General features: G+C 32.8%; 1 protein-coding gene across 4 annotated transcripts; it reads left to right on the top strand.

Moving 5' to 3' along the window:
* Nucleotides 1-712: 712 nt before the first annotated feature.
* On the top strand, nucleotides 713-24,099 carry LOC124537200 (CREB-regulated transcription coactivator 3). Of its 4 annotated transcripts, none has more exons than XM_047113952.1 (12): nucleotides 713-918; nucleotides 3,322-3,497; nucleotides 9,820-9,977; nucleotides 10,373-10,472; nucleotides 12,226-12,388; nucleotides 14,050-14,166; nucleotides 15,144-15,191; nucleotides 16,943-17,050; nucleotides 17,642-17,737; nucleotides 21,561-21,656; nucleotides 22,417-22,600; nucleotides 23,752-24,099. In XM_047113952.1, the coding sequence occupies exons 1-12, from the start codon at nucleotides 805-807 to the stop codon at nucleotides 23,913-23,915; spliced, it is 1,524 nt and encodes a 507-aa protein (XP_046969908.1). In that variant the 5' UTR covers nucleotides 713-804; the 3' UTR covers nucleotides 23,916-24,099. The 4 variants fall into 4 exon arrangements, with proteins under 4 accessions (XP_046969908.1, XP_046969907.1, XP_046969909.1 ...); XM_047113951.1 differs by having other exon boundaries at nucleotides 22,384-22,600; XM_047113953.1 differs by lacking the exon at nucleotides 15,144-15,191 and having other exon boundaries at nucleotides 22,384-22,600.
* The last annotated feature ends 1,577 nt before the right edge of the window (nucleotides 24,100-25,676 follow it).

The following is a 25,676-nucleotide window of genomic DNA, read 5'->3' as shown; positions in this document are numbered from 1 at the left end:
GAGAATGTTATCAAGAAAAATTTTGTTGTAAGCTTTATTACATTAGGTAAAAATTAAAAGTATTTCTCAATACTTCTTATCAACAGCAAAGATTTAAAAAAATAGTTATTTGAAACGTGTAATGTAAATGTCTAAGCAATTCAGTACAACATTTCATTGAATTTCTTCTGTTACTATCTACTAAACACATAAACATAGAGTACACATAAAAGTAGACTAAAGCATGTTTAACGTGGATATGTCTTAGATAATCATAATAATTACAAGTACACTTTTGACAATGGCAACTCAATGGCAATAAAAGAAGTATTTTTTAGACATTAGTCCAAGACAAGAATAATTATTTATTGATAGTAAAGTTATATATAAAAACTGAAAAATTGTTATTTAGGAAGAAAAGTATTTTAGGCAATGTCAACCGTAAAAAAATAATGTTATTATTTATTTTTACGTACAAGTATGGTATTAAAACTTAGAATTTATAAATATAATATATATATTTATATTTATAAATATATATTATAAATTTAAATGTGAGTACAACCCATTACAAATTAATTAGCAATCAAACTTAATAATACACAACAATAGCAAATTAATTAGACAAAAAAGTAAAAACATCAACTATTTTTCATTTACATAACATAACAATCTAATAGATTTTCATATAGCTTATCTGTTTTTCATTCGGTACAATAACAGTTGGCAACATTAAGTTACTGTCTGACAGGCAGGCGCGCTTTGGTTCTATGAGCGCAGAAAATTGTGATGTAAAAAGAGAAGAATAAATGTTTGTTGACCATCATGGCGAATCCTAGAAAATTTAGTGAAAAAATCGCCCTTCACAATCAAAAGCAAGCTGAGGAAACGGCTGCTTTTGAAAAAATTATGCGTGAAGTTTCCGACGCAACCAATAAGGTATGTCGCGGGTCGCCTATTTACTCAGGCAATCGCTTCCTGGCCGTCAAATGTGCTAGCCGACGTAAACAATAATCATTTCAATATTGCGACTCAATTACTTACTGAATATTAATCTCGTACGAATGAAAAAGGAACAATGTTTCTGCATATTCAGTTCTCATAATAATTAACAACTGTCATTGTCGAAATTGTTTTATTATTGTATATCATTTGCACACTCCAAACAATAACGAGATTAAGAATATGAACGGTTGAAGGTTACTGTTCTTAAAAGATGTAATATTTGTTTTGGGCACCCATTAACATCCAATATTTCATTCACTGTTTGTAAGCTTTCAACTTATCTGGCGAATGCATTCGGTATTTATAATATCCATATAAGATAATATTTATTAATTCGACAATTATTATTCATTTGCAACACAGAGAACATTTTATAAGTAATTAAAGACAATATTATTTAGTTCATATTTACATATAATAAAAAAAATAAGTGTTAAGTAAATAATATATAAAAGTGTACCAATTTTAACAATATAAGGAAATATATACAAAAAACTAGCTTACTGCTTACTTTGGGTACTTTTAAATATATTCATGTCCTATTGAAAAACAATTGTTGTAATCTTTAAAAAAAATGTATTTTTGAACATTGTTTGATTGAAAACAATTACATAAATACCTAAAACAATAGGCAGTTGTTGAGAAATGGTGGTTACAGGTTAACTCTAGTAGTCGACGAGCCAAAGTCAAAGCCCCTCCTGAGCCAGAAGTTGTTGAAATCCTAGTTCAAACACAACAGGGCTTGGGTACATTCCGGAGTGGCTCACTTCCTAATGTCGCAGCACCCGAGCCACCAACAACAAAGACGGATGTCACTAAGGTTCCACATTTTGGAATCTGCTTGTTCAATACCCATATAATTTGCTCCCTTATCTTCAGTTATAGTATAGCTCAGTAGTAGTTTATTTTTAAATGTTATTAGAACTTTTTAGGATGTCCGTCTGGTAATATATTATTTTTTTATTTCAGCCTAAATTGTTTGGAATGATGATATATCAATCCTGCATGAGAATATGCCTAGTGTATTACGTGAATGCTATAATATATTAGCGATTCAAATAAATAGATTATCAATAAAAACATGTTGAACTAAATATGTTGCAAGGCAGCAGTTATAAATGATAATGTGTAAAATATTAAGCTGTGAACCTTGAATCAGCATTCAAAGCTGAAAGCTTTGACATAAATATGTTTTTTTTGTAACATGTGCTGTACAAGTTTTTCTCGCCAGTAACTTTATTGTTTATTTTAAAAACAGATTAGTAAAGAAGTATGACATGCTAAAGTAATAAATTCTGTCTTACAAGTACCCAACTTTCCAGGAAATAATTAAATTTTGGTAAATTATGTATAATTTACGTCATATTAATAAATACTGAATTTGTAGAAACTATTAACCAATATTAAATGTACTAAAAAATATTTAAATAAATATTAGTGACATTAAATAGATCAATAAATTAATATGGAGGAGTCTTGTCTACAGTACCTGAAAGAACTTTAAACAACTTAAAATGTTTTGTTATAAAATAGATATTAAATAAATTCTGTATAATACATATAGCAATATTATCCAAAAAGGAAAGTTTTTACACACTACAAACGGTACTGACTTAGATTGAATTTTTTATGGTAAAAAAACTAACCAAATTTGCCACTTCTCAATAAAATTAGCATATTTTATTCTGAAATATTGATAATTTACAACTATTTCAATGTCTTCAGTATACTGCATGTTTCTATCAGCTCTCTTTTTTTAATTTGAAATGTGAGGAAGATATAAATTGAATATAATAATACAAAAACTGAAATGGCGACATTGATTACAAATATATAATGTAAGCTTACTGGAATGTTTCATATATATTAAGAAAATGTGTGTTATGAAAGCAAGAATGTACGATTAGTTTAATTTACGTAGATTTTAGATATATTTTTTAATTTGTTCTTTATTACGTATGTATGGCTTTTATTATTTCTACATACTATAAATGTTAACAATTAACATTATAATGATAACTATGTTGTTCAGTGTAATTTAATGATTAATTATTTATCTATAATTAATTGGGATTATGGTATCACAGGTAATTAGTTAATGCAGTATTCTTATCCTGATTCAATAATCACGTTTGAAAATTTTCTTGTGTTTAGAATTTGTTTGTTAAAAGTAAATCAGGAAAGCGGAAATAATATACCTGTTATATATATTTGTGCGGGGCCTTATTTTGAATGTTTGTCTTGATAAGAGTGAAATACTTTATTTATTTTAAAAATGATTTTTTTTTATAATAATAACCTATAGGACTTTACATGTGTATTTTTTTTTGTCAATAGCCCGAGGAAGCACCACTAGTGACGCAGTATGGTCTCGGTGGTAGGAGTGGGGGGACGTCACCGTCACCACGGTCGCCGGGACAGAGGGGGCGGGCGTCATCATCGGTCGGTCCGATGCGACGACCCGCTGATCGCAAGCACGACACCAGCCCGTATGGAAGCACGGTATATCTCAGGTAAGAATGTACAGCAAGCTCTTCAGTGGAGGCCATCTTGGATATCACATTTTTTGCCGGCTAACGATAGTTTACATCACTGCTTTGACGTAACTACTTAAAAAGTAAACGTATTATAAAAAGCCGTTACTAAACCAACAATACATTAGGCGGATATTTTGTTACTATTTCCCGCCAATACTTAAAATAAAATTTGACGTTTAGATTAAAAAAGTTGTATTAGGTTCAACAGGTGACAGTATCGCTAAAGCAGCGATTTTTTCCCGGTAACATCATCAACATCGATAGCTTGTAAATTCCCACTGCTGGGCTAAAGGCCTCCTCTCCCTTTGAGGAGAAGGTTTTGGAACATATTCCACCACGCTGTTCCAATGCGGGTTGGTGGAATACACATGTGGCAGAATTTCTATGAAATTTGTCACATGCAGGTTTCCTCACGATGTTTTCCTTTACCGCTGAGCACGAGATGAATTATAAAGACAAATTAAGCACATGAGTCAGCGGTGCTTGCCTGGGTTTGAACCCGCAATCATCGGTTAAGATGCACGCGTTCTTACCACTGGGCCATCTCGACTCTAACTCTTCCCGGTAACCTTACCTTAAACCAGAGGCTGTCAAATAAATGTGGAAATGAGATTTACAATTTATTATACTAGGTTATTACTCCTACGGAAGTTAAAAGTTGATAAATCTTCTGTATATCACGTTCATTCATATTCAATTTTACAATTTATTATGCTTACTCTCTCAGATGCATAATTACTTCATAGAGCTTCATATGTTCTGCTTATACTTAAAGCGACGTAGCAAAAACCCTTTTGGATTTATCTGTATGTCGATTGTTTCGTTGTCAACACATAAGAAATTAAAAGTATACCATGATAGATTAATGTGGAAAAGCAAACAAAATGTAACGATGTCAAGGGATTTTATTGTCGACTTATTCGAGACTATTCTAGAATACAAGTAAACTCGTTTTACAAACAAACGACAAAGAACAAAAAACTATATAGCCAGTAAACATTATTAAAGACCTATTTATTGATAAGTCATTTTGTAAGACCCAATGCCTTATGACATTGTTTATATTAGACAGCTCTAATATACCATAAATACAATACAAAATTAAAAAAAAAAGTGAAATTTGAAAATGAAAATGAATTTAAGACTGAAACTTGCACTCTAATAGTTGCAGTCGTAAAGCAATTAAATTAAATATCTTATCGTCATATGTTTAAAATTCCCGCCAAATAATAGTTTGGATTTAATTGTAGATAATAGTGGCAATTCTATTGTACATAATCTTTATATTATACTTGCTAACTCATCCTCGTGTATGGTGTTAAAAGATAGCAAATTTTGTTTTTGATTTAGATTATTTTATGTAAGATATCGCGTCTAAAACGTAACAATCCATGCAAATATCCCTTCAGTTTTGAAACTGTAATCAAAGTCAGATTAACTAATTGTCTTATATCTGTGTGGTGATTGGTAGATGACAACTGATGGCGCTATAAGTGACCAATGAGCGTATTTATTTTGTTTAAAAATGTGAATGCTCAAAATTCACAAAATAAGACAATATCGTGTTATGGTCAATATCGTGCCGAACGACCTCCTTTTTTCATTTGGTTGTCGATTCCAAAAAGCATTAAAATTTGCAAATTACACATTACAAGATTTAAAATGAAGATTTTGATAAAAAATTGAATATAAACTTTTTTTGTCTTTTCCCGCGCTCTTTTGTGTAGCGTACATCCAAAGAAGAAAACTTGTTCGTTTAGTAAAGCCTATTTTCTTGAATCACCTGTAACTAAAAAAATTTAAAAGAAATAAAAAAGTTGAAATTTTTGTACTAATATAGAATTGATTCACCTCATATAGTGAATTAGATAATAAAATACACTAAACAAAATCTTTTGGAAATGTATCGATTATTAAGTTTCAATCGAAAGAAGGCGTTTGTGAGCCCAAAAATTAAGGAACATCATATATTAGGAAAGAACAATACAAAATAATTTTGTTAATGCCTAAGCCACACTCGCGTATCCTGGTAATATGTATGTGAGAAAACCTCGTCTTCGTCCATGACGAATAATATGCACCCACATTGCATCGTCGTGTGGTTTATTGCAAAGTCGCGCGGATAATTGATAATAAGATCTTTAATGTTATTTTTTCACTTCGTTAACTCTACAAGATGATACTTACGTCCTATTTATTACGCTCGATGCCGAATGCAGAAATTCTTAATCTTCATTATCAATGCATAGGATAAAACAAAGTCGGTTATCCGTATGTATTGCTAAATCGTTAAAACTACGCAACGGATTTTGATATGGTTTTTTTAATAGATACGAGTTATTTGATATAATACATGGATAATTTTAGAAGTTTCTAATATGTTGTCGTTAATACACAAATTTTGTAGTATATTTAGTATCAGTATTGCACCCGTGCGAAGCCGGGGCTGGTCGCTAGTATTGCGATAAATCATTTGAAGCGCAACAGCTTACCAACAAAGGATTTGTCTCCATAGATCGCGAATATTCTCGTTATTGCCATGAATGCGATACTGGATTCCGTATTTTAAAGCTCTTGCAATAAGACCAACTCTCAAACCCATGGAGTTAGAAATCGTATGGTAACGAAATAGAACTGCTATTTCTTACCGAAATTTCCCTATCTTATCTGTCTTACTATTATATAAACGTTAATATAATATTACTTAAATTTGTTTTCTATCATTGGCTTAGTTAATACTTAATTTTAAATGTTAAGTTCAATTTTTGTCATTTTATAATCTTCAAACGTTTTTGATTAATTACACTGTCTATTACTTAAGACACGATATATAGCGAAATCATCTTCGTTCCACCTGAGTTTCCCGCGAAATATCTTTTTTGGCTGTTTTTATATTACCTAGTTAAACAAAAATACGTTTTGTACTGTTTTGAATCAAAATTTCTGTGATCGATTGGTTTATCTTATGTAGTATAAGATGATCTACGAATAGACCCAGCGCTAGTGTGACGAATGTGATATAAATAAAGCGATAAACCACCTCCGCCAATATTATTCTTCTACAGGTGTTACAGTTATACTTAGTTTTCCTCCAAATATGATTCAGTTAGAAAAATCTCACTACTCACCACCGAACACGATCGCTAAATGTCAAAAAGTCATACTCAATATCAATTATAACATTTAAAAGGTACATAGAACAAAAAGATTAAGAAAGATTTTTAGCATTTCATGTGACGCTCTCTGAAAAAAAAGATTGATAAACTAAAAGCATGAACAGCGTACATATATGTTTTTCGTATATTTTATATGTGTTGTATGGAGATAAAATTAAACAATAAAAAAGTGTTAATTTCTCTTTTTTTTTCAAACTTTAGTAAAGTGTTGCTAGTAATAAAAGGCAGTCTGTCTTGACTGCCAAATGGGCCATGGCTTCGTTTAAGGCTTGTTTCTTTACATTGCCAACGTACTACCAAACAAAGGAACTAACAAACGTCTATCAGATATGCATGATTTAATACTGTGATATAAAAACAGTAACAAGTTAAAATTAAACGTATTTTAAATTTTACATAATTTAACGGAATCGTTTAATTTACAATTCAATGTAAAAATAAACAACGAATTAAATATCAACTTCCTACTTCAAACTTTTAATGTCATTGCCATATAATAATACACTCATGATGAATATTGAAAAGGAATAACTCAAAATCCAATTTTAAAGCAAACCTAATTAATCGTTTACTATATAGTATAATAACCAGGATCCAGATTTGCTGGGATTACACCAGATATTGAATATTAAAGTATACTCTATTCAAACCATAAGCGGAGAAAAGCTAAATAAACACTATTTGACAGCAAATTGTGCGATATCATTGGTCGAGCTTGATTAATATTTGATATTTACTATGGAGGCGTTCTAAACGTCGACGAAATTACTATCGGAATTTTGGAAGTAAAATTGAAGTAGAAATAATTACTTAAGTGTAAAAGTGTTGTGTTAAAAACAAATATATATTAATCATAACTCTTAGTAGTGCATTATGTAGCTAAGTTATTAGCAAAACGCATGAAGTACGTAGATATAATTTGTTTAACTTTATACCTATTTCCATTGGAAAAGGCTATACGTTATGGAATATAATGGATTTGGACACACAAACACACAATATACGTATATCCAAATTTAACAAGTCACTGGGTCCTCAATAGGTATGAACTTCCCAAAATTGCATGCAATGCAATTTTGGGAAGTTATAATTATAGAAGATAACATTTCTTTTTATGCTATGATATTGTAATCAGTAGTTATAAGATATTTTATAAAAACGTGAAAAAATTACGTGAATCGTGACTGACGTGCAAATCGATCGCTTGTTACCGTATCTAGTATATGTGAATATGTATATTTTTAAAGCTCGTTTTTTAAGGATGTAATGGATCAAACCCTTTTTATAGCTAGTTACGTTTTAAAAATAAAAGCAAACTCTGTACTCTCGCGTTACTCGTTATACAAGTGGAATATTTTCGCGACGGAAACGCAGCATTTAAATTTTAACTTGAAATATTCTCATCGCTCTCAAAGTAGTTTTATTTTAAAGTATGAAACATTAAAATCGAAACTACAATTTTCGTCTTTTATGTTTCTATGTAATAAATTAATAAAGTTAAACTGCCGATTTAAATAGTCCTGTACAATGTTATCTTTACGAATGACACATCGTACATTTTAATTCATGTCTTATTACGTGAACCGTTCTTGGTAACCTCATTCATAATTAATGCTTTTATTGTTATGTGTCCAAATTGAAATGGCAGGAAATTTGGTTTGACATTGTATAGACCGTTTATGAAAATTCGTTCATAGTCGACTTCGAAAAAGGATTAATGCTAAGTAACAATATATGTATAATTATTTAGCACGATTGTTAATGCACACCTAGGAAACGAAATAGTGGTAAAGTTCTATTTGGTATTTGTCACACCTAATAAAAAAAATGTCAAGGATTTTTTTTTATTTAAATATCTTAGTTTAATCCATTCGATTTATGAGCTTCACAAAATATCAAAACAATACAAGCACTTTGGAATCGTCATTTTACAATTAAGTGAAGCTATCATCGGTTCGGAAAGTAGATTCTACCGAGAAGAACCGGCAAGAAACTCAGTAGTTACTCTTTTTCACATTGCAAAACACGTTAAGCCGTTTGTCCTTTCGGATTTCCGTCCAAACTTGAGTGCAGAGAGTGCACCTGTGTTTGTTCACGCACTCGAGCTATGTAATATCTCTTGTGGTCTGTTTGAAATTTATCAAAATTCATTCAGAAACTCACTGTTATAGCAATGAAAACTTTGCTTTTAACCAATTTCATTTGTCAATATTAGATTTAAATAATACAGATCTTTCCGATGAAACGATTTCTCAATTAGATTTAAGTTCTATATATACATTAATATATAATAAGAGATTAACGTTTAGTATGGCTTTGGCATAGCGAATTACTTATTTATATATTTTTTTATGAATTTGTGATACTTAAACGCAATGAGTCATAGATTTATATAATCAAACGGTGTCAATTTATTCTCGTTAAATGTATTAGTAATTGCATATTAATAAATCTTCCATACATATGCAGCGGTTTTTCGTGAAATACATTGTTCGTCAATGCGCAAACAGTGGGCAATATAAATAATTATAAATACTAATTTTATATCATCTCATTAAAAATGATATTAATAAATAGATTAAATAGTATTTATTTATCTTGTTTTAGAACAATATTTTACATACTTGGCTCATACAAATGTTTATCTGTATCTTGTATGACTCGTTAGTCCAGTGGCTCGCTCATAAGTCCCCTAGATTTGAATACAAACAAGAGAGAATATGTAAGAAAAATAGTCATTTTTTTTTTTCAATTAATTAAATGTTTCTATAAAGTAAAGTAAAGTAACAGCCTGTAAATTTCCCACTGCTGAGATAAGGCCTCCTCTTCCATTAGAGGGTTTGAAACATATTCCACCACGCTGTTCCAATGCGAACTGTTCCAAAGAATTTCTATGAAATTTGTCACATGCAGGTTTACTCACGATGTTTTCCTTCACCGCTGAGCACAAGATTAATTATAAAGACAAATTAAGCACATGAAACAGCGGTGCTTGCCTGGGTTTGAACCCGCAATCATCGGTTAAGATGCACGCGTTATAACCACTGGGCCATCTCAGCTCAAATGTTTCTATAGGTTTTCTTTTCTTCTGACTATTAATAAATTCAACGTGTTTGTTCTAGTCCACCACCGGACAGCAATTGGCGACGGACGAACTCGGACTCAGCGTTACACCAGTCCTGCGGCGAGCAGCAAGTGACGACGCAGCCGCTCTCACCGCACCACCCACTGCATTCCCACGGACACCCACACTTACACCCTCACCAGAATCATCGGCGAGGTAACGTAACTCTGTTGACTTCGATGGTCAGTACTCAATTGACGATGGGAAGGTTTTCCTGTAACACATCGAATAATTACATTTTATTTTATTCTATACGAATAAGTATTATGTTTTGTTTTTTTTTTTTTTAATCTTTCGATTTGGAAATATTTGGATTGGAGAAATTTCTTATGATTTATTTTTTCTACTTAACTTAACTTGAAAAATAGGTACTTATTTGTTTTTTTTTTTGTATAGAATGGTGAATAAAATTCATAAAAAATCACTTAAAAATTTTTATAATCTAATTTGGCATTGAAATGATACAATTGATCTCATATTTCGTTTTGTTTCAATGGTATTTAAATTTGTTTTTTTTTTTATTTAAATATTTTGTAATTTTTTTTTTTCAGCTAGCAACATTCCTCTCGACGTGCTAGCGACGCTGGGAATGAATCCGACGAACCGTCCGCGATCGTCGTGCGAAATACCGCGAATACCTAACAATAACAAGTAAGTGACTCACACGAGTTATAACACGGAGACGTCACACGTTTATGAATTAAGTCGTTGTTATAGTTTATGGAAGCGATATGTTAAAGCTTGGAACGTGTGTTAGATTCGATTTTGTTTACACACTATTGTAATAGGTATCGAAATAAATATCGAAATTTAGTTTAAATATTAATGCCGATTCTGAATAACGAATAAAATCTATACATATTATAAAATTTGAGTGTCTGTTTGTAATATTAAAAGAACAGATTTTACTAAATGCATATGTATGTATACCAAAATAATATATTTTACAATTTTTGTCTGTCTGTTTGTTCCGACTAATCTCTGGTACTACTGGACCGATTTTGATGGGACTTTCATTGGCAAACAGCTGATATAATAAGAAGGACTTAGGCTTCTTTTAGTTTAGAATACATTAAATAATATTAAAGTCACGCTGCAATGTCCAAATACTGTACAATACCGCGCGCAGGACTCGCGCTTACCATCCATCTGCCGTCACCAACGACGTTATATCACAACATTTGTATAATATATAATTAATAAGTTATAGTAAAATTTGCGAACTATACAATAACTTTTTTGTGAAATTCGAACGCGTGCGAAGTCACAGGCACATCTAGTGTTTAATAAAATAAGTATTTGCTTGTCTTTATTGATTAAAATACACATAGAATATGAATCATTAAAGTAATTTATCAAATACACACGATTTATTCCAACATATCGTCTCGTAAATGATAATAATTATGATATATAATGAGGCTGACAAGATTATACATGGAGGAATAATTATGTCATTAATGTTTTTATTATTTGTTTGATATTAAATCATAGCTGTGAACTACTTTACTTAAAACATCGTACAATTACTGCTACATAACATACAATACTATATATGGTAGTTAATTTGAAGATTTTCCTGTTATAACCGGCATGGAATAATTTTAATAAATTAGTCCTACACAGCTGGCCTACTTAGATTTTTTTTTATATTTATTAAATTCTTAACCGCGTTTCTCTTGGATAACTAACGGTTAATCCAACTGCCAGGCGATGTCCTCCTTAACTATTAATAGAAAGGTTTTAGAATTTCATCCGACAGGCCGGTTTCCTCACGATGTTTACTTACTGCTAATCAAACGAGATTATTTATAGATATAAATTTCTACTTGGAGACTTGCTATTTTGTGTAATTTTTCGAAATAATTAAGTTAGAATGTTAAGTATAATGTATTATGTTTTATAGTAACATTAGTTTCATACGGTAACGATATCATGCCTTCTATATTTGAATTTGATTCAATATACAAAAATAATATTTAATCTATGTTACAATACCGAATGCAACCGTAGTGTAACTAAAATGTTATTTTGCTAGCCGAAAATATGTAATTCTTCTATTTCAATACATTTCGATTAAGATTTTTTTACATACATATCCCTTCCAAAAAAATATCATGACGCTTAAAAAACTAATTTACGGTTATCATAATCGCGATTTCATTGTTAACTTCACATCACATTAACCCGCTGAGTTTCTTTCGCCGGTTCTTCTCAGGTCAGGGTATTTTCTTTTCCATCACCTTTCATCACCATCAATAAGAAAGTGTAATGCTTCTATATTGAATAAAGCTAATTGAATTTGAATTTTGGGATTGGGAAAATATATCGTATCCAGCATTGCGGGTTACATATAGTACAAGTTTCAAACACAGTGTGTATAAGGTTAGTGCGGTGCCCGCAGTGTTTACGAGAGCGGCGGGGGCGGGGGCGGCGCGGGGGGCGCGGGCGGGCTACAGTGCGAGCTGCAGGTACCGGGCGGCTCGCTGCCCGACCTCACCTCCGTGCACTTCCCGCCGCCGCACTACCTGCCGCACCGGACCTCGCCCGAATACCAGCCCCGATACGTGAGTACACACCCCGACTACTACTACACTTTAGTTGTAGTCTGGGCTAATGGCAACACATGATAGTCGACTTTTCAAATGGAATCATTCCTACCTAGGTAGAGTTTAAGTGATTGCCACTAAATGAGTCTTGACTCTTGAAACAATTGTTTTTTTTGCAAATATCTGGCTGGACAGTTTAGTTAAGAAAAGTATCCGTATCCTCCAAGTTGTATACTATTTTCTACTATGATTAAATTCATATTTTTTGATTATAGTAGAAATTTTCGATATACTTACAATTCATACATTAAGGGCTTTCAAATACGTATTCCAGATGGAAAGTCGATTTTTAGATTGTTTTTTGTTGATATCTTTGCTGGATTTTTCTATAGTTCTGTCGCTTCGGACTTTCTTGTGTGTGTTTAGTGTGCGTTTTTGATTTGTTGGGAATTGAAGTTTTCATTGAGAAAAGGGCTTAGATGTGTTTAAATACTTATACCTTACTGAGCTACAAAATTAAAAATTCCACTAATTAGGTAGGTCCTAGATAGTCTAGACAGCTTTCCATTAATATATTTATCTGTAGGATGTTAGTAAAACATATGTTTCCATTACACACCCAGTAATATAATACTTAATATCGTACATAAAATTTGAAATTTTTATACACCACTACATAATATAATACAAAGTCGCTTATTGCTATCTGTCCCTATGTATGCTTAGATCTTTAAAATTACACCACAGATTTTGATGCGGTTTTTTTTAATAGATAGTGTGATTTATGTATGTGATACATGGACAATATAGTAAAGAAACATCAGCTGTCATATATTTAAGTATCAGCATTGCATCCGTGCGAAGCGGGGGCGGATCGCTAGTATTCAATAAAATACACTCATTTTTCAATGATGTTATGAAATAGTACTTCCACCTTGTTTATTATCATTAAGAACTCGGCTCCTTCATAATAATTTATACAGTCTAAATTTAATTCAAATTTGTCACGACATCAATACGAAACGATATATAATCCGAGCGTGATCAGAATGGGATCCGACCTTTTGGAACCGACAAGTTGCGGTCCGCTCGGCAGCGGCGTCGCCGGCAAACTCGCGTCCGTGCTCGAATGACGTCACTTGTTTGTTAGTCGTGGATTTTTGTTCGTGATTTGCAACTATTTTAATAATATGAAATTAGACTACAATAAAATTATTAATAAAATGGCGTAGTTTAGTTAGTCATAGGAACTAAATGTCCATACAAATAGACGTAATCTGTGTTATTATTTTACTTTGCTCAAGAAGTGTAGTTTTCGATAAACTTTGACAAAGTTACGTACAATTGTCATAGTGCGCAGACTATATTTATAGCGGTGAATAGTGTTGAATCGTTTTAATATATTTATGCTTAAAATTGAAACCACTGAATATAGGTATTAGAATTTAGATTCTAACGACAAATTTTGTTAAGCGTTCACTCGTATATATTTTACATCGAATTTAGTGTCATATTATGGTCAAATTTTAGTCGACCTATCTCAATAGTTATACGTCAACTGCGTATGCAAATGCGTCTTCACTTTAGTAGCGTATGTGACGTATGAGATGTGTAAGTGAGCGCGCTGTGCGAGTGACGCGAGCGATGGGAGCGCCATGAGACAGAGTGTGTGCCCACAGAGCCCGACGGGCAGCGTGTCGCCGGCGACGGGCGGCCTGTCGCCCGCGTCCGGCTCGCCCGTCGGCGCCACCGTGCCGCTCGCCGCCGTGCACGACCAGCCGCTCTACGACGCGCAGGTACACACCACACACACTCACGTCCTACCGAATGTTGCACTACACGATCGTACCGATATATTAAACGAATACATTTTTTTTTTTTTACACTAATTAAGTAACGTTGTTATATAGTGTTCAATTTATTTTTTAGCAGTGAACACAAATACGGTTACATTTACTGATTTTATTTACGATTTAATTATTTATATGTTATATGACTATTTTTGCGAGCACTAAAACCATAGTTTGGTAACCGAATCAAGAAGAAGAAGGAGATTAGCCAACGCTTGCACTATTTATTCACTTTCTCAAAATCCGATGGAACGGCAATTCTACACATTCTCAGCACCCATACCTGCTAAACAAACAGAACGTAAATAGATTTAAACGGTAATCTTAAAATTCCAAATTACACTACAAACATGACAAAAATTATTAGGAAATATATTCAATACATATTCAACAATTCCATGAATAGTGTTCCATAAGTGTGGAAAATGTACTATTTAGCGGATATTATGTAAGGCGAATTACATCTTAAAAACTATATAAATATAAACTATATGCCGTAAAGTTTATTTGATAGTCGTTTGTCAGTAAAGTGCCCTTAATCAAATACTATATTTATATTATTATGTAAAATATCTATAGTGTGTCCGTTCTGTGTTGTTATAAGCTCTATGTTTATTGTTTCTTTCGGAGCTAATAGTACGTTTTATTATGTGCCTTATGTCGTTGTTATAACCTCTGAATTTATATTAATTAAATGTTTAAACTTATACTGTTTTCAAAGCGAATATGTTTTTCTGACTATAAATACTATTGAATTCAATATTACTGGATACGTCACATACAATTTGGATTATTATTAAGACAATTGATAGTGATATTCACGTAACGCCGTTTACCTTATTAGATGTTTAACATTTTCTGTTGTTTATATTTTTTGTTGTGTTTATTTGCTTTCAACACGGTCATGTTTTTATTTATTTCAGAATCACTTATCTGTACCAAACACAAATAATTATCTTCATCATAATAAGGTTCGTTTTCTTTTGTAACCTCCTTTATACTTTTTTTTTTTTTAAATCATTCACGAAAATGTTCGCTTCGGTGCTTTCAACGCTCTTTTGATGTCATGTCTTCAACCTATAAACGGTATTGAAATTCGCATTACATTTATAACATGTAAAATTTACAGACTAACAAGTATTATTATTATTAACAATTTTATTTCCTTTTTTTCCCCTAATTTGCATGATTATAATTCAGCTTTGCAGTTTATAACTACAAAAAATGCTTTCGACTGAATATAATGACCGGAAAATGATTTTTTCTCAAATATATTTATGATATACTTCGGAGCACTTGTTCTAACTTTTCATATTTTATTATTATTCTTTTTTATGCTTATATTTTTGAACGTAATTGGTTACCAAGGAAACTCATAGTTAGTTATAGTTCATATTATATTGTCCCGTTATTCGAATTATTGAAGAAGAAAAAAAATTGAATGTCTATTAATTTTTTTATACATTCTTTTGTAATAGAAACAGGGATATTCTTTTTGTATTTTCTATGTTTACTTTTATATGTTTGTTTGAAATTAGTTAAGATATGTCATTATTGCTACACATTATTTTTAGTAACAGTATATTATCGGCTATTATTAACATTAGAATAATATATAAGTAAATAAAAGTTACTCCGTGATCCTCATGTATTGCTTCGCATTATATAAATCAATGTAATCTTCGTGAAATTATGTTTTTTAGAATATATTAACCTAATTAAAAGACCAGTTACATCTGGTTAAAGTTTTCAAGATCTAATTTGATCAAGTAGTTTATAAGATTAGGTAATACTGATTAAATAAACTAATGTGTATATACTCTTTAATAACAATTCTTATTTTAAATCGTATTTTTTTTAATATTTATATAAATGTAGAAACAAATACATGTTTAAAACGTTACCAATAATTGTATAAAAAATATTATTAAGTTAAATAAAAATCCGACATCATCCCATACATTATATTTATTATAATAAATTAAACCAAACTCAATGGTTCCTTTCAAATAAGCGTCAAAAACTTTTAATAATTAAATGCGTTACTACAATATTATATGATATGGGATTTCTTTGTATGATCATTTTCTTATTAATCTTTCTATTTTTAACCTCTTTATGGTATATTTATTTGTAGATTTTCGACAGTCAATAAGCAAGCGTGCTTTTATATATTGGATTTGTGACTGTAAGTTCATAGTGTAAATAGCCCATAACTTGATACATTTTCTTGTTTCTTTTTTTTAACTAATTTGTTTCTTATACTTATCAATGATATATGCTTAATTACTAAATAAGAGGTTTTAATTGGCATGTCACATCACGCTTGGTACTTCACTATATTTGTGAAGACCAAGTGACATTATTAATCATTGCCAATAACAAGATGCTATAATTACTGCTTAAGATCTAACTGCATGATGAAGAGCTGTGTCTTGGAACGGTGAGGTAAATCGGCTTCCTGTCATGCTTAAATCATTTTTTTTTAATTTGAAAATAGTTTAAGTAAGCAAAAGGTTTTGTTATAAATAATGCTTGTTGGAATATTCATACAATCAACCAATAAGGATAAATTGTACTTAATCTTAAGACATTTATCAACTTGTCAATCTGTGAAATGATTCAAACATGGCATTTTATCTTAAACCGTTTTCACGCTTATTTTAAAAGTGATAAGATCTATTTTTGCTCGCACTCTCATATTATATTTGACTGGTTACAGAACATGTCACCGCTCGACCACAGTTGGATAACGTCGAGCTACCAGTCCCACTGCAGTCCGCCTTCACAATATTCATCGACGTCAAATATAAATGTACCTTCACCCACAGTGAGTATACTTTTCTATTTTATAATAATAACTGTTCATTGTATATACTACTACAGTATAATTATTAAAATGTATTTATGTCACCGTAAGATTACAAAATTTGTTAAATTACAATCTGTCTATGCAATCACTCTAACGTATTATTTTTACAAATTGACATATATAAATTGATGTTAGTATATGTTAGTGTGATCGATTATAAAATTTTTTCACTGATGCATTTGTCATGTGATATAACCACTTTTTTTTATTTCTAATGTGTCGGTGAGATAACCACTTTTTTTGTATTTCGCCGCTAGATGGCTCTGCAAGAAGAATCCTTACTTTTACCTATGTTTGGATATTTCAATCCCAGTTGCGTTTGGTTTGTATTGTGCACTTTTATGGAAATATTATAAATAACTCTTTCTGTCTGTCGGTCTCTCACGACCAAACCGCTGAACCGAATTTTATGAAATTTGGTATGAAGCAAATTTGAACTGCAAGAAAATACATAGGCTCCTTTTTTACCTAGCACATGACAACAAACACTAAAACGCGAGCAAAGCTACGGGTAACGACAAGTAAATAATAAATCAAAATGTATTTCAGATGGTGCACAGTCCAGGCAGTCCCGTGGAGTCCCCGCAGACAGACTACAACAACCTCCACCAAGTATTATTACAACCGTTCGAGCAAATTACAATGGTAAGTTATTGTAAATAGATTATTATTTATATTGCGAACATAAAGTTACTTAAAATGAACGCATATTGTCTCTAATCTATATGACATATACTAATATTAATTTATCATATGAGAGAATATACTCTAAAAGAGTACATATATATGCGATAATTGTATTTAATTGACTGAATTGTCAAGATTTTGAGTCCTTTAAATAACAATATATGAAAATATATTTTAGAGTCGTGCCAAGTACATTCGTCCTTATGTAGAGTCCATTTCAACGGCGAGAGGAGTAAAAATAAAGAATCTTTAACACATATATTTCATGCGTTTCATAACTTAGTTATTAATTATAATAATTGCTATTTATAAATAGGTATACGTATCTAAATAGTAAACAATTTCAACAAACCACATAAATCAATGCTTTTTTCATTCGACCTGTAACTTGGCCGTTATTTTATACGCCACGTTTTTAACTCGAATGAAAATATCTGAAACAGAATTATAACAGTTTAACTGGGGATGTTCACAATTTTAATGATGGATGAATTAACTGTAATCGTTATATAATGATTATGATTGAATTTTGTATCGCATATTATTGTTTTTGACGTGACAACGTCTTATAAATTGGTTTGCCGGGTGACACTTCAAGAAACTGCGTTACGCTCCGCTCACGTTATGCGCTCACAATGAGAGCGAGTGAGAGGCACGCGTCCCTTCCACTCGGGCATGGTTAGCCCGCCTAAGAGCGATATTTCATCCTTCTTCCTACTATACGAATGAATATTCACATTAAAATTATTTTACCACTCAAAGTCGTTGTCACGTAAAACTTTGGCCCGTATACCGACTTTACAGGCAACCAATTTTTTTATTTTTTAAACTTATTTTCATATTAAAATGTTTTTTAATACGAATTCCCTAGCCTGTTACGTCACTTCCTCTCTACTAAAGGGATAGTCGAAATTTTTAAGTGTACGAAAAAATTTAACTGCATACACATAACATCTTAGTTCCCAGAGTTGCAGTTTGAGGCAGCTTAATATACATATATAATTGTTTAAAAAAACAGCTGTAAAACAAATGTTTCGCGATTTCAGAACGTTTAATTTAAATTGATTTTAGTGCCTTAGTTGAACATACTTTAGATACATTTTAAATATAAGCTATAAAATTGTAATACATTATTAGTTCAATTAATTAATATATTCAATATATTATCATGTTTCATAAGTATAGGGTGTTTTGATAAATTGGGTGGCCTTTTGTGTATGAAAAATAATACCAAATATACATATTTGAAATATATGATATTTTTGTAACAATTTAACATAAAAGGAAGTCTGACTACTCAGGTAATTGACGGGGTTATTGACCTGCTTCAATAAATACTTTTTATATGGTTTTAAGACATCTGTCATCAATGCAGTAACATACGATAATACACCAAACATAGTAAATTTCATATTTAGCATATATACCAAAGTATTTGTTTGAACCAATGTATGACTAGCTATAATGTGGGTTCGTGCATATGAAAAAAAATAAAGGATAATATTTACCGTAATATTTGTATACCATTAAACATATACATTTATACAATAATTTATTATAATATTATAAAATTTCAATGCATCAATGGAATAGCAAGGAGTTGTGAGTAATATTATATAAGAAAAAATAAACGTGGCTTTATATCGATATTCGAAATAGTATAGAAACTATTTAATAATTAAACGATAATAAGATATTTGTATACGAGAAATTAAAATATATAGTGAATATCGGCACTCGCAGTTGAAAGAAATGAGATCACTTGAGAGCAATTAGATTTGAGCACATAAATATCGTAAAAATGCACATCCTAGCGACATTACATGAAATTTGTGTATGTAAACTAGATAATAATTATCCCAAGAATTTGGTAAATAAATTAACGACAAAATCAGACCTTACACTAATATATGAAAAAATGTATAACTCGTCAGAATTTATTTATCAAATTCGACAATGATAATATTTGTGCTATCAACAACGGCATGAGGTTACTATTTGTTAATTTAGTCGTTATATATCGTATGTACTAAATTTATGGAAAATGGTTATAATATTATAATAATTTTATAAAATTCCAATCATTCATCCAGGCACGTGTAATTATATTCTATGATAAAGGCTTGGATGTTATTCCTTCCAAAGTGAAGGTTGGTGTAATAAAGAAGTTGACACGACATATTACAAACAAGATAAATTATAAACAAATATATCAATTTCGTTATGGTATTTGGTTGCATTTAAACACAGCTTAATATTAAGATAAGCATTTTCTGACGCTGTCTCTAATTTCGTCAAAGCTGCAAATAATATTCGGAAGATAATGTTTAAAAAAACTTTACTTACTTGAATTGGCACTTTGAGGGCCTTTGAATTATTTTACAATTTGTTTAATCTATCAACTGTGACGTGTATCAATTTGTGACTGTGCCTTTGTTTCATAATCTTATTAAATACTTGATATAGAGACTGTTAACATAGGAATATTTTCGGTCTATGAATAAACGAATCTCGAAACCTCAAATGCGCGGGAATATCTTAAAACAAATAGTAATCTGTATGTGGTCGTGTGTGCCATTCGTAAATGTGTGTAACGTTGGTGGATGTTGGCCAAGGATTGGGCGCAGCTGGTGCAGAGTCTCGTGGAGTCTGGCTGGACCGCGCACGTACAGGTCGCGGATAATGTACGACACCACATACACACCATAATTTTACGATTATACGTTTTACATTATACAATTTTGTAGCGGCCAAGGTCTGGTTGAGAGTGATGATTGACGGTTGATATACCATATATGTAATGTGTTTTAACCAATAATAATTAACAAGGGAATTTTATTGGGATCTGTCAAACACAGCCATGATATATACATGTAGTGACCTGAATATAAACTTCAGGTTGCAACTATTTATGCTCTAAAGAATACTTAAGAAAAAATAATTTAGTCAATTTCACCAACTTATTTGGTAGTTTTTTTTTTAATTTGTCAAATCATAAGGATATATTCGCAATGTCCGAAATAATAAAATTTGATTATGATGTTTAAATATTACAAATAGTCATAATTTATTAGTTACACAGCATAATAGAATAAAATGAATGTTTCTGGGTTTATGTCGTTGAATTGGTTATCTTGCTCGCAATCAGACAGAAGCCGAAAAGTTAGATCGGAGCACATTTTTTGAATAGTTCCTATAACTGCACATTTCGAATATTATCGCAAGTAAAAGGAAATGATATTATAAATTTGATATACAATATTACATTTCGTTTTACGTGCCGCTTAAAATAGTACTACAGTATAAAGTCTGAGATACTTTTCATAATCTTCAACTGTGAATACTTTTGGTACTATTTACAGCTTCCTGCGTTTTAGATATATCTTGTCTAGTGGTAATTATTACCGATGTATCGAACGGTATGCTTCGCATATATAATATATCTTGCTTTAGAGAAGAATCGTATTGTTATTACATATTGCGTGTTAAGTTGTATACGAAGCACAGAGCATGCAGTTAGACCATTGTTTATATAGCATGCTGATTTTAATTGTTTATCATTTAGTATTCGTCTGGTTAATATTTTATGACTGTTGTTTTTTTTTTGTCTTTTAAATTATAATTTGAAGTTATCTCTCGCTTGATTTTTATTAAATAAATATATAGTAGTCGATGTGCCGTCTTGTGGTATTCTCAAGTTTAGACAATTTTGTTCTATTTTAGCTTTACATAACAGTTTCGATGGAGCGTTTTTTAATTTTTTTTGTTCTCGTTTTGTCAGCTGGACCCGCCCACGTCGAGCTACAGCACGACGTACATAAACCACAGTTCACCGCATTCGTCACAGACAACGAATTCGTCACACACATACTCTCAGGTATATACCACACAATTATAACTAAAATCGCATATGAGGCTAATTGTCGCCCTTCCTACGTTCGAATCTCAGAGGTTGGTGAAAAGTAACCTTTTCTTCCTTGGGATTCAAATTTAAGCAATAAAAAAATTTGTAATTTTTTTTTAAATGGTTTGGCCTTGAAACCCCCTTTAGATAGACAGCTTCCTTCGATGTTATTAAAAACGGGATATTTACTATGTTTTTATTTTTATTTGGATTCGATATTTCGACACAATTTACGAATGTCTTGTTCACGAGGCATTAACTAAAAATAAATAAAAAATATACTAAATATCCCGTTTTTAGTAAATGTAATAATAATAACTATGTTAAGTTACCTTCGCAGTTATGATATTAGTGTAAAAAGTTAAAGTTACAGCCTGTAAATTTCCCACTGCTGGGATAAGGCCTCCTCTGCCATTAAGGAGAGGGTTTGGAACATATTCCACCACGCTGTTCCAATGCGGGTTGGTGGAATGCACATGTGGCAGAATTTCGATGAAATTAGACACATGCAGGTTTCCTTACGATGTTTTCCTTCACCGCCGAGCACGAGATGAATTATAAACACAAATTAAGCACATATATATAGTGGTGCTTGCCTGGGTTTGAACCCGCATTCATCGGTTAAGATGCACGCGTTCTAACCACTGGGCCATCTCAGCTATTAGTGTGAACAATAACATGAGCGTTGATTTCAATGTAGCCGTATAGTAAGATGTCGTGTGGCGTTCCGCAGTCGTCGCACGGGCTGAGCGGGCACGGGGGTCACGGGGGTCACGGGGGTCACGGGGGCGAGCCGCGGCGCGCGCGCGACCCGGTGGCGGGCGGCGGCGCGTACGCAGCGCTGCAGCCGCTCGCTTCGCCCTCGCAGCCGCCCACGCCCGCCACGCCCACCTCCATACCCGACATCATACTCACGGGTACGCACCGAAGCCCCACTGCTTATATCATTTATTGACAAAAAACCTAGTTACTATTTCCGATTCGATGAGGGTCTCGAGCTTGCTACTGTGATACCTCACTCGACCGACGACGCAGTCGGTCTACTTTGTCCAATTTGAAGCATTGGGAGAAGTATTGGGTTGGCGGACTAGCATATGGATCACCTGATATTAAGTGGTCACCATCACCCGCAGACAATTAAGCTGTAAGAAATATTAACTATTCCTTATATAGTCAAGTCAACGTCAACCTTGGGAACTAAGATGTTATGTCCTTCGTGGCTGTAGTTGCACTGGATCACTCACCCTTCAAACCGGAACACGACAATACTGGGTACTGCTATTTGGCGGTAGACTAACTGATGAGTGAGTGGTAACTACCCAGACTGGCTTGCACAAAGCCCTACCAAGAAATCTACTGTATCCAATGTAAAGATGTAAAACCTTCTAATATAGTACAATTGTACGAGATGATAGATAATGTTGTCTTAAATTTTCGCGATTATTACACATTTAAATAAAACTAATTATAACGGATGAATCGCGTATATTAATTATTTTTAAACATCCCGACGTTTCGAGCACTTTGCAGTGTTCGTGGTCACGGGCAGAGTCTGCCCGATTCATCCGTTATAATTAGTTTTATTTAAAAAGTTACTATTTCCGATTCGATGATGATACCTCACTCGACGACGCAGTCGGTCTGCTTTATCCAATTTGAAGCAGGAGCAGTCGATTGTTTTTTTTTTATGTATTGGGTTGGCTGACGAGCATATGGACGAGGATATTAAGTGGTCACCATCACCCATAGACAATGATGCTGTAAGAAATATTAAATATTCCTTATATAGTCAAGTCAACGTCAACCTTGGGAATTAAGATGTTATGTCCTTCGTGGCTGTAGTTGCACTGGCTCACTCACCCTTCAAACCGGAACACGACAATACTGAGTACTGTTATCAGGCGGTAGAATAACTGATTAGAGGGCGATAACTACCCAGACGGGCTTGCACAAAAATACCACCAAGAAATCTACTGTATCCAATGTATAAAATTGCCACATATACCAATCCATCGAGATGATCGATTTTCAAAAATAGTTGATTGAGTTATCGTGCCGTCGATTACAGATTACTCGGGCGAACTGGACCCGGGCATATTCGGCGGCGAGGAGGCTCAGCTGCGAGCCGGCCTGGACTTGGACGATCTGACGCTGCTGGAAGAGCCCAGCGCTCTGCTGCCGGACTCGTCCGTCGAGCACGAGTTCCGTCTCGACCGATTGGACGGCTTGTAGTACCGCGTCGGCGCCCCGCTGTCTATTGGCCGATAGATTCCCCCCCAACACTCGCTGACCCCACCCGTGACAGATATGAAACATAGTTTTTTTGTCATAAATTCTTGATATTTTTTTAAAAGTAAAGTAAGGTAAAGTAACAGCCTGTAAATTTCCCACTGCTGGGATAAGGCCACCTCTGCCATTAAGGAGAGGGTTTGGAACATAACACCACGCTGTTCCAATGCGGGTTGGTGGAATGCACATGTGGCAGAATTTCGATGAAATTAGACACATTCAGGTTTCCTCGCGGTGTTTTCCTTCACCGCCGAGCACGAGATGAATTATAAATACAAATTAAGCACATTTATATAGTGGTGCTTGCCTGGGTTTGAACCCGCATTCATCGGTTAAGATGCACGCGTTCTAACCACTGGGCCATCTCAGCTCTTCTAACCACTGGGCCATCTCAGCTTTTTTACATAAAGTTCAAACAAATGTAACAATGTAATAACGTTTACAGAATTGATTTATTTTCCTTCTGCTTACAAGTTTAGGAACAATATTCTGTTGTGTGAATTTATCACAATGTCGCAGATACTAATTTACTTGTTAATTAATCTTTGGTTCTGTCACGCGTGGGTCCCGCGAGCGGGGAGCGGGGAAGTTACTCTCTACCAATACTTCATGACAATTAGTATCGTTTCAAGTCTGAGTTAGTGAATATGACGCGACGTCGAACATTCCCACTGCAGTGACTCTTGTGAATGCGAGTGACATGTGGTTTTAAATGTTTTACTCATGTTTTTAATTCGGAGGGTAGGTATGATGTAGAATTAGATTTTCTAAATGGTGATCGATACTTTTATCGACGATTCGTGTACAGAATTAATCGATTATTTTCTAAGTATTGTGAATATGTACTCGAATATCATTAGAGGTTTTATTTCGGATTCGATTCAGACGTTTCGCGATCGTTCGACGCGACGCTCGGCGGTCCGTTTGTATATAAAACTCGAAAGTGTTCACTTCATAGATTTGCATTTAAACGCTAATGTTGCATGCTATTTGAAAGCGATTGAATCGTTTAAAGGATCGTTGACGCGATTATTATTATTATTTTTTCTAAAATTAACAATGTATAAATTATCTCGACATTTTTATATTAACTATCGTCTTTCAGCGATTGCTCAAGCGTTGACTGAACCTTAATCCGAATAATTCTTACTAGATAATTACGATTTACCACAATTTTAAAGTAATGATTTATTTAGGCACAGGCTTGTGGATGTTTACGGGGCACGCTAAGTGATCGGTTACCCGTTTTGTATGTAATTGGATGATGTGTCGTTTAAGATTTTGTAAATAAGAATTGTTAATAAAAAAATTTTAATAAGCTTTTTGTCGCAAACATATCTATGTGTGTACGTAAGCGTGGTTGCATAAGGATTCATATTATGAAGGTCAATTTTTTTCAATGTCTAGTTGAGGGAATCCTGTTGTATTCGACCATGTATACAAATATTTTGTTTAAGACAGGTACACTGATTTGACACGACGCTGCACTACTGTACTCTATATGTAGAAAGGTTACCGTTCGTATATAAAACTGGTTCATTCGAAAGCGTAGTAATTTTGTTTTGTATTGAAATATTTATTATAGTAATTAGTTGTTACTAGTTGATACTGTTCTGTAAATGATTGTGCGTCGTGTGAGCTCAGTCCGTCCTTCTCTATTCTCTATGGATATCGACGAATATATGCATTTTCAAGGTAGTAGGA

The sequence above is a fragment of the Vanessa cardui genome, chromosome 18, assembly GCF_905220365.1.
Source record: "Vanessa cardui chromosome 18, ilVanCard2.1, whole genome shotgun sequence".
Lineage (NCBI taxonomy): Eukaryota > Metazoa > Arthropoda > Insecta > Lepidoptera > Nymphalidae > Vanessa > Vanessa cardui.
The sequence above is the reverse complement of the archived record's forward strand: the minus strand, read 5'-3'. Positions and strand labels throughout refer to the sequence as shown.

Excerpts from the sequence above, each read along its gene's own strand:
- LOC124537200 (XM_047113951.1), top strand. The coding sequence starts at position 805 with ATGGCGAATCCTAGAAAATTTAGTGAAAAAATCGCCCTTCACAATCAA. Across the intron at positions 3,498-9,819 it reads GGAAGCACGGTATATCTCAG|TCCACCACCGGACAGCAATT; the intron begins GTAAGAATGTAC and ends TGTTTGTTCTAG. Across the intron at positions 12,389-14,049 it reads CCGAATACCAGCCCCGATAC|AGCCCGACGGGCAGCGTGTC; the intron begins GTGAGTACACAC and ends GTGTGCCCACAG.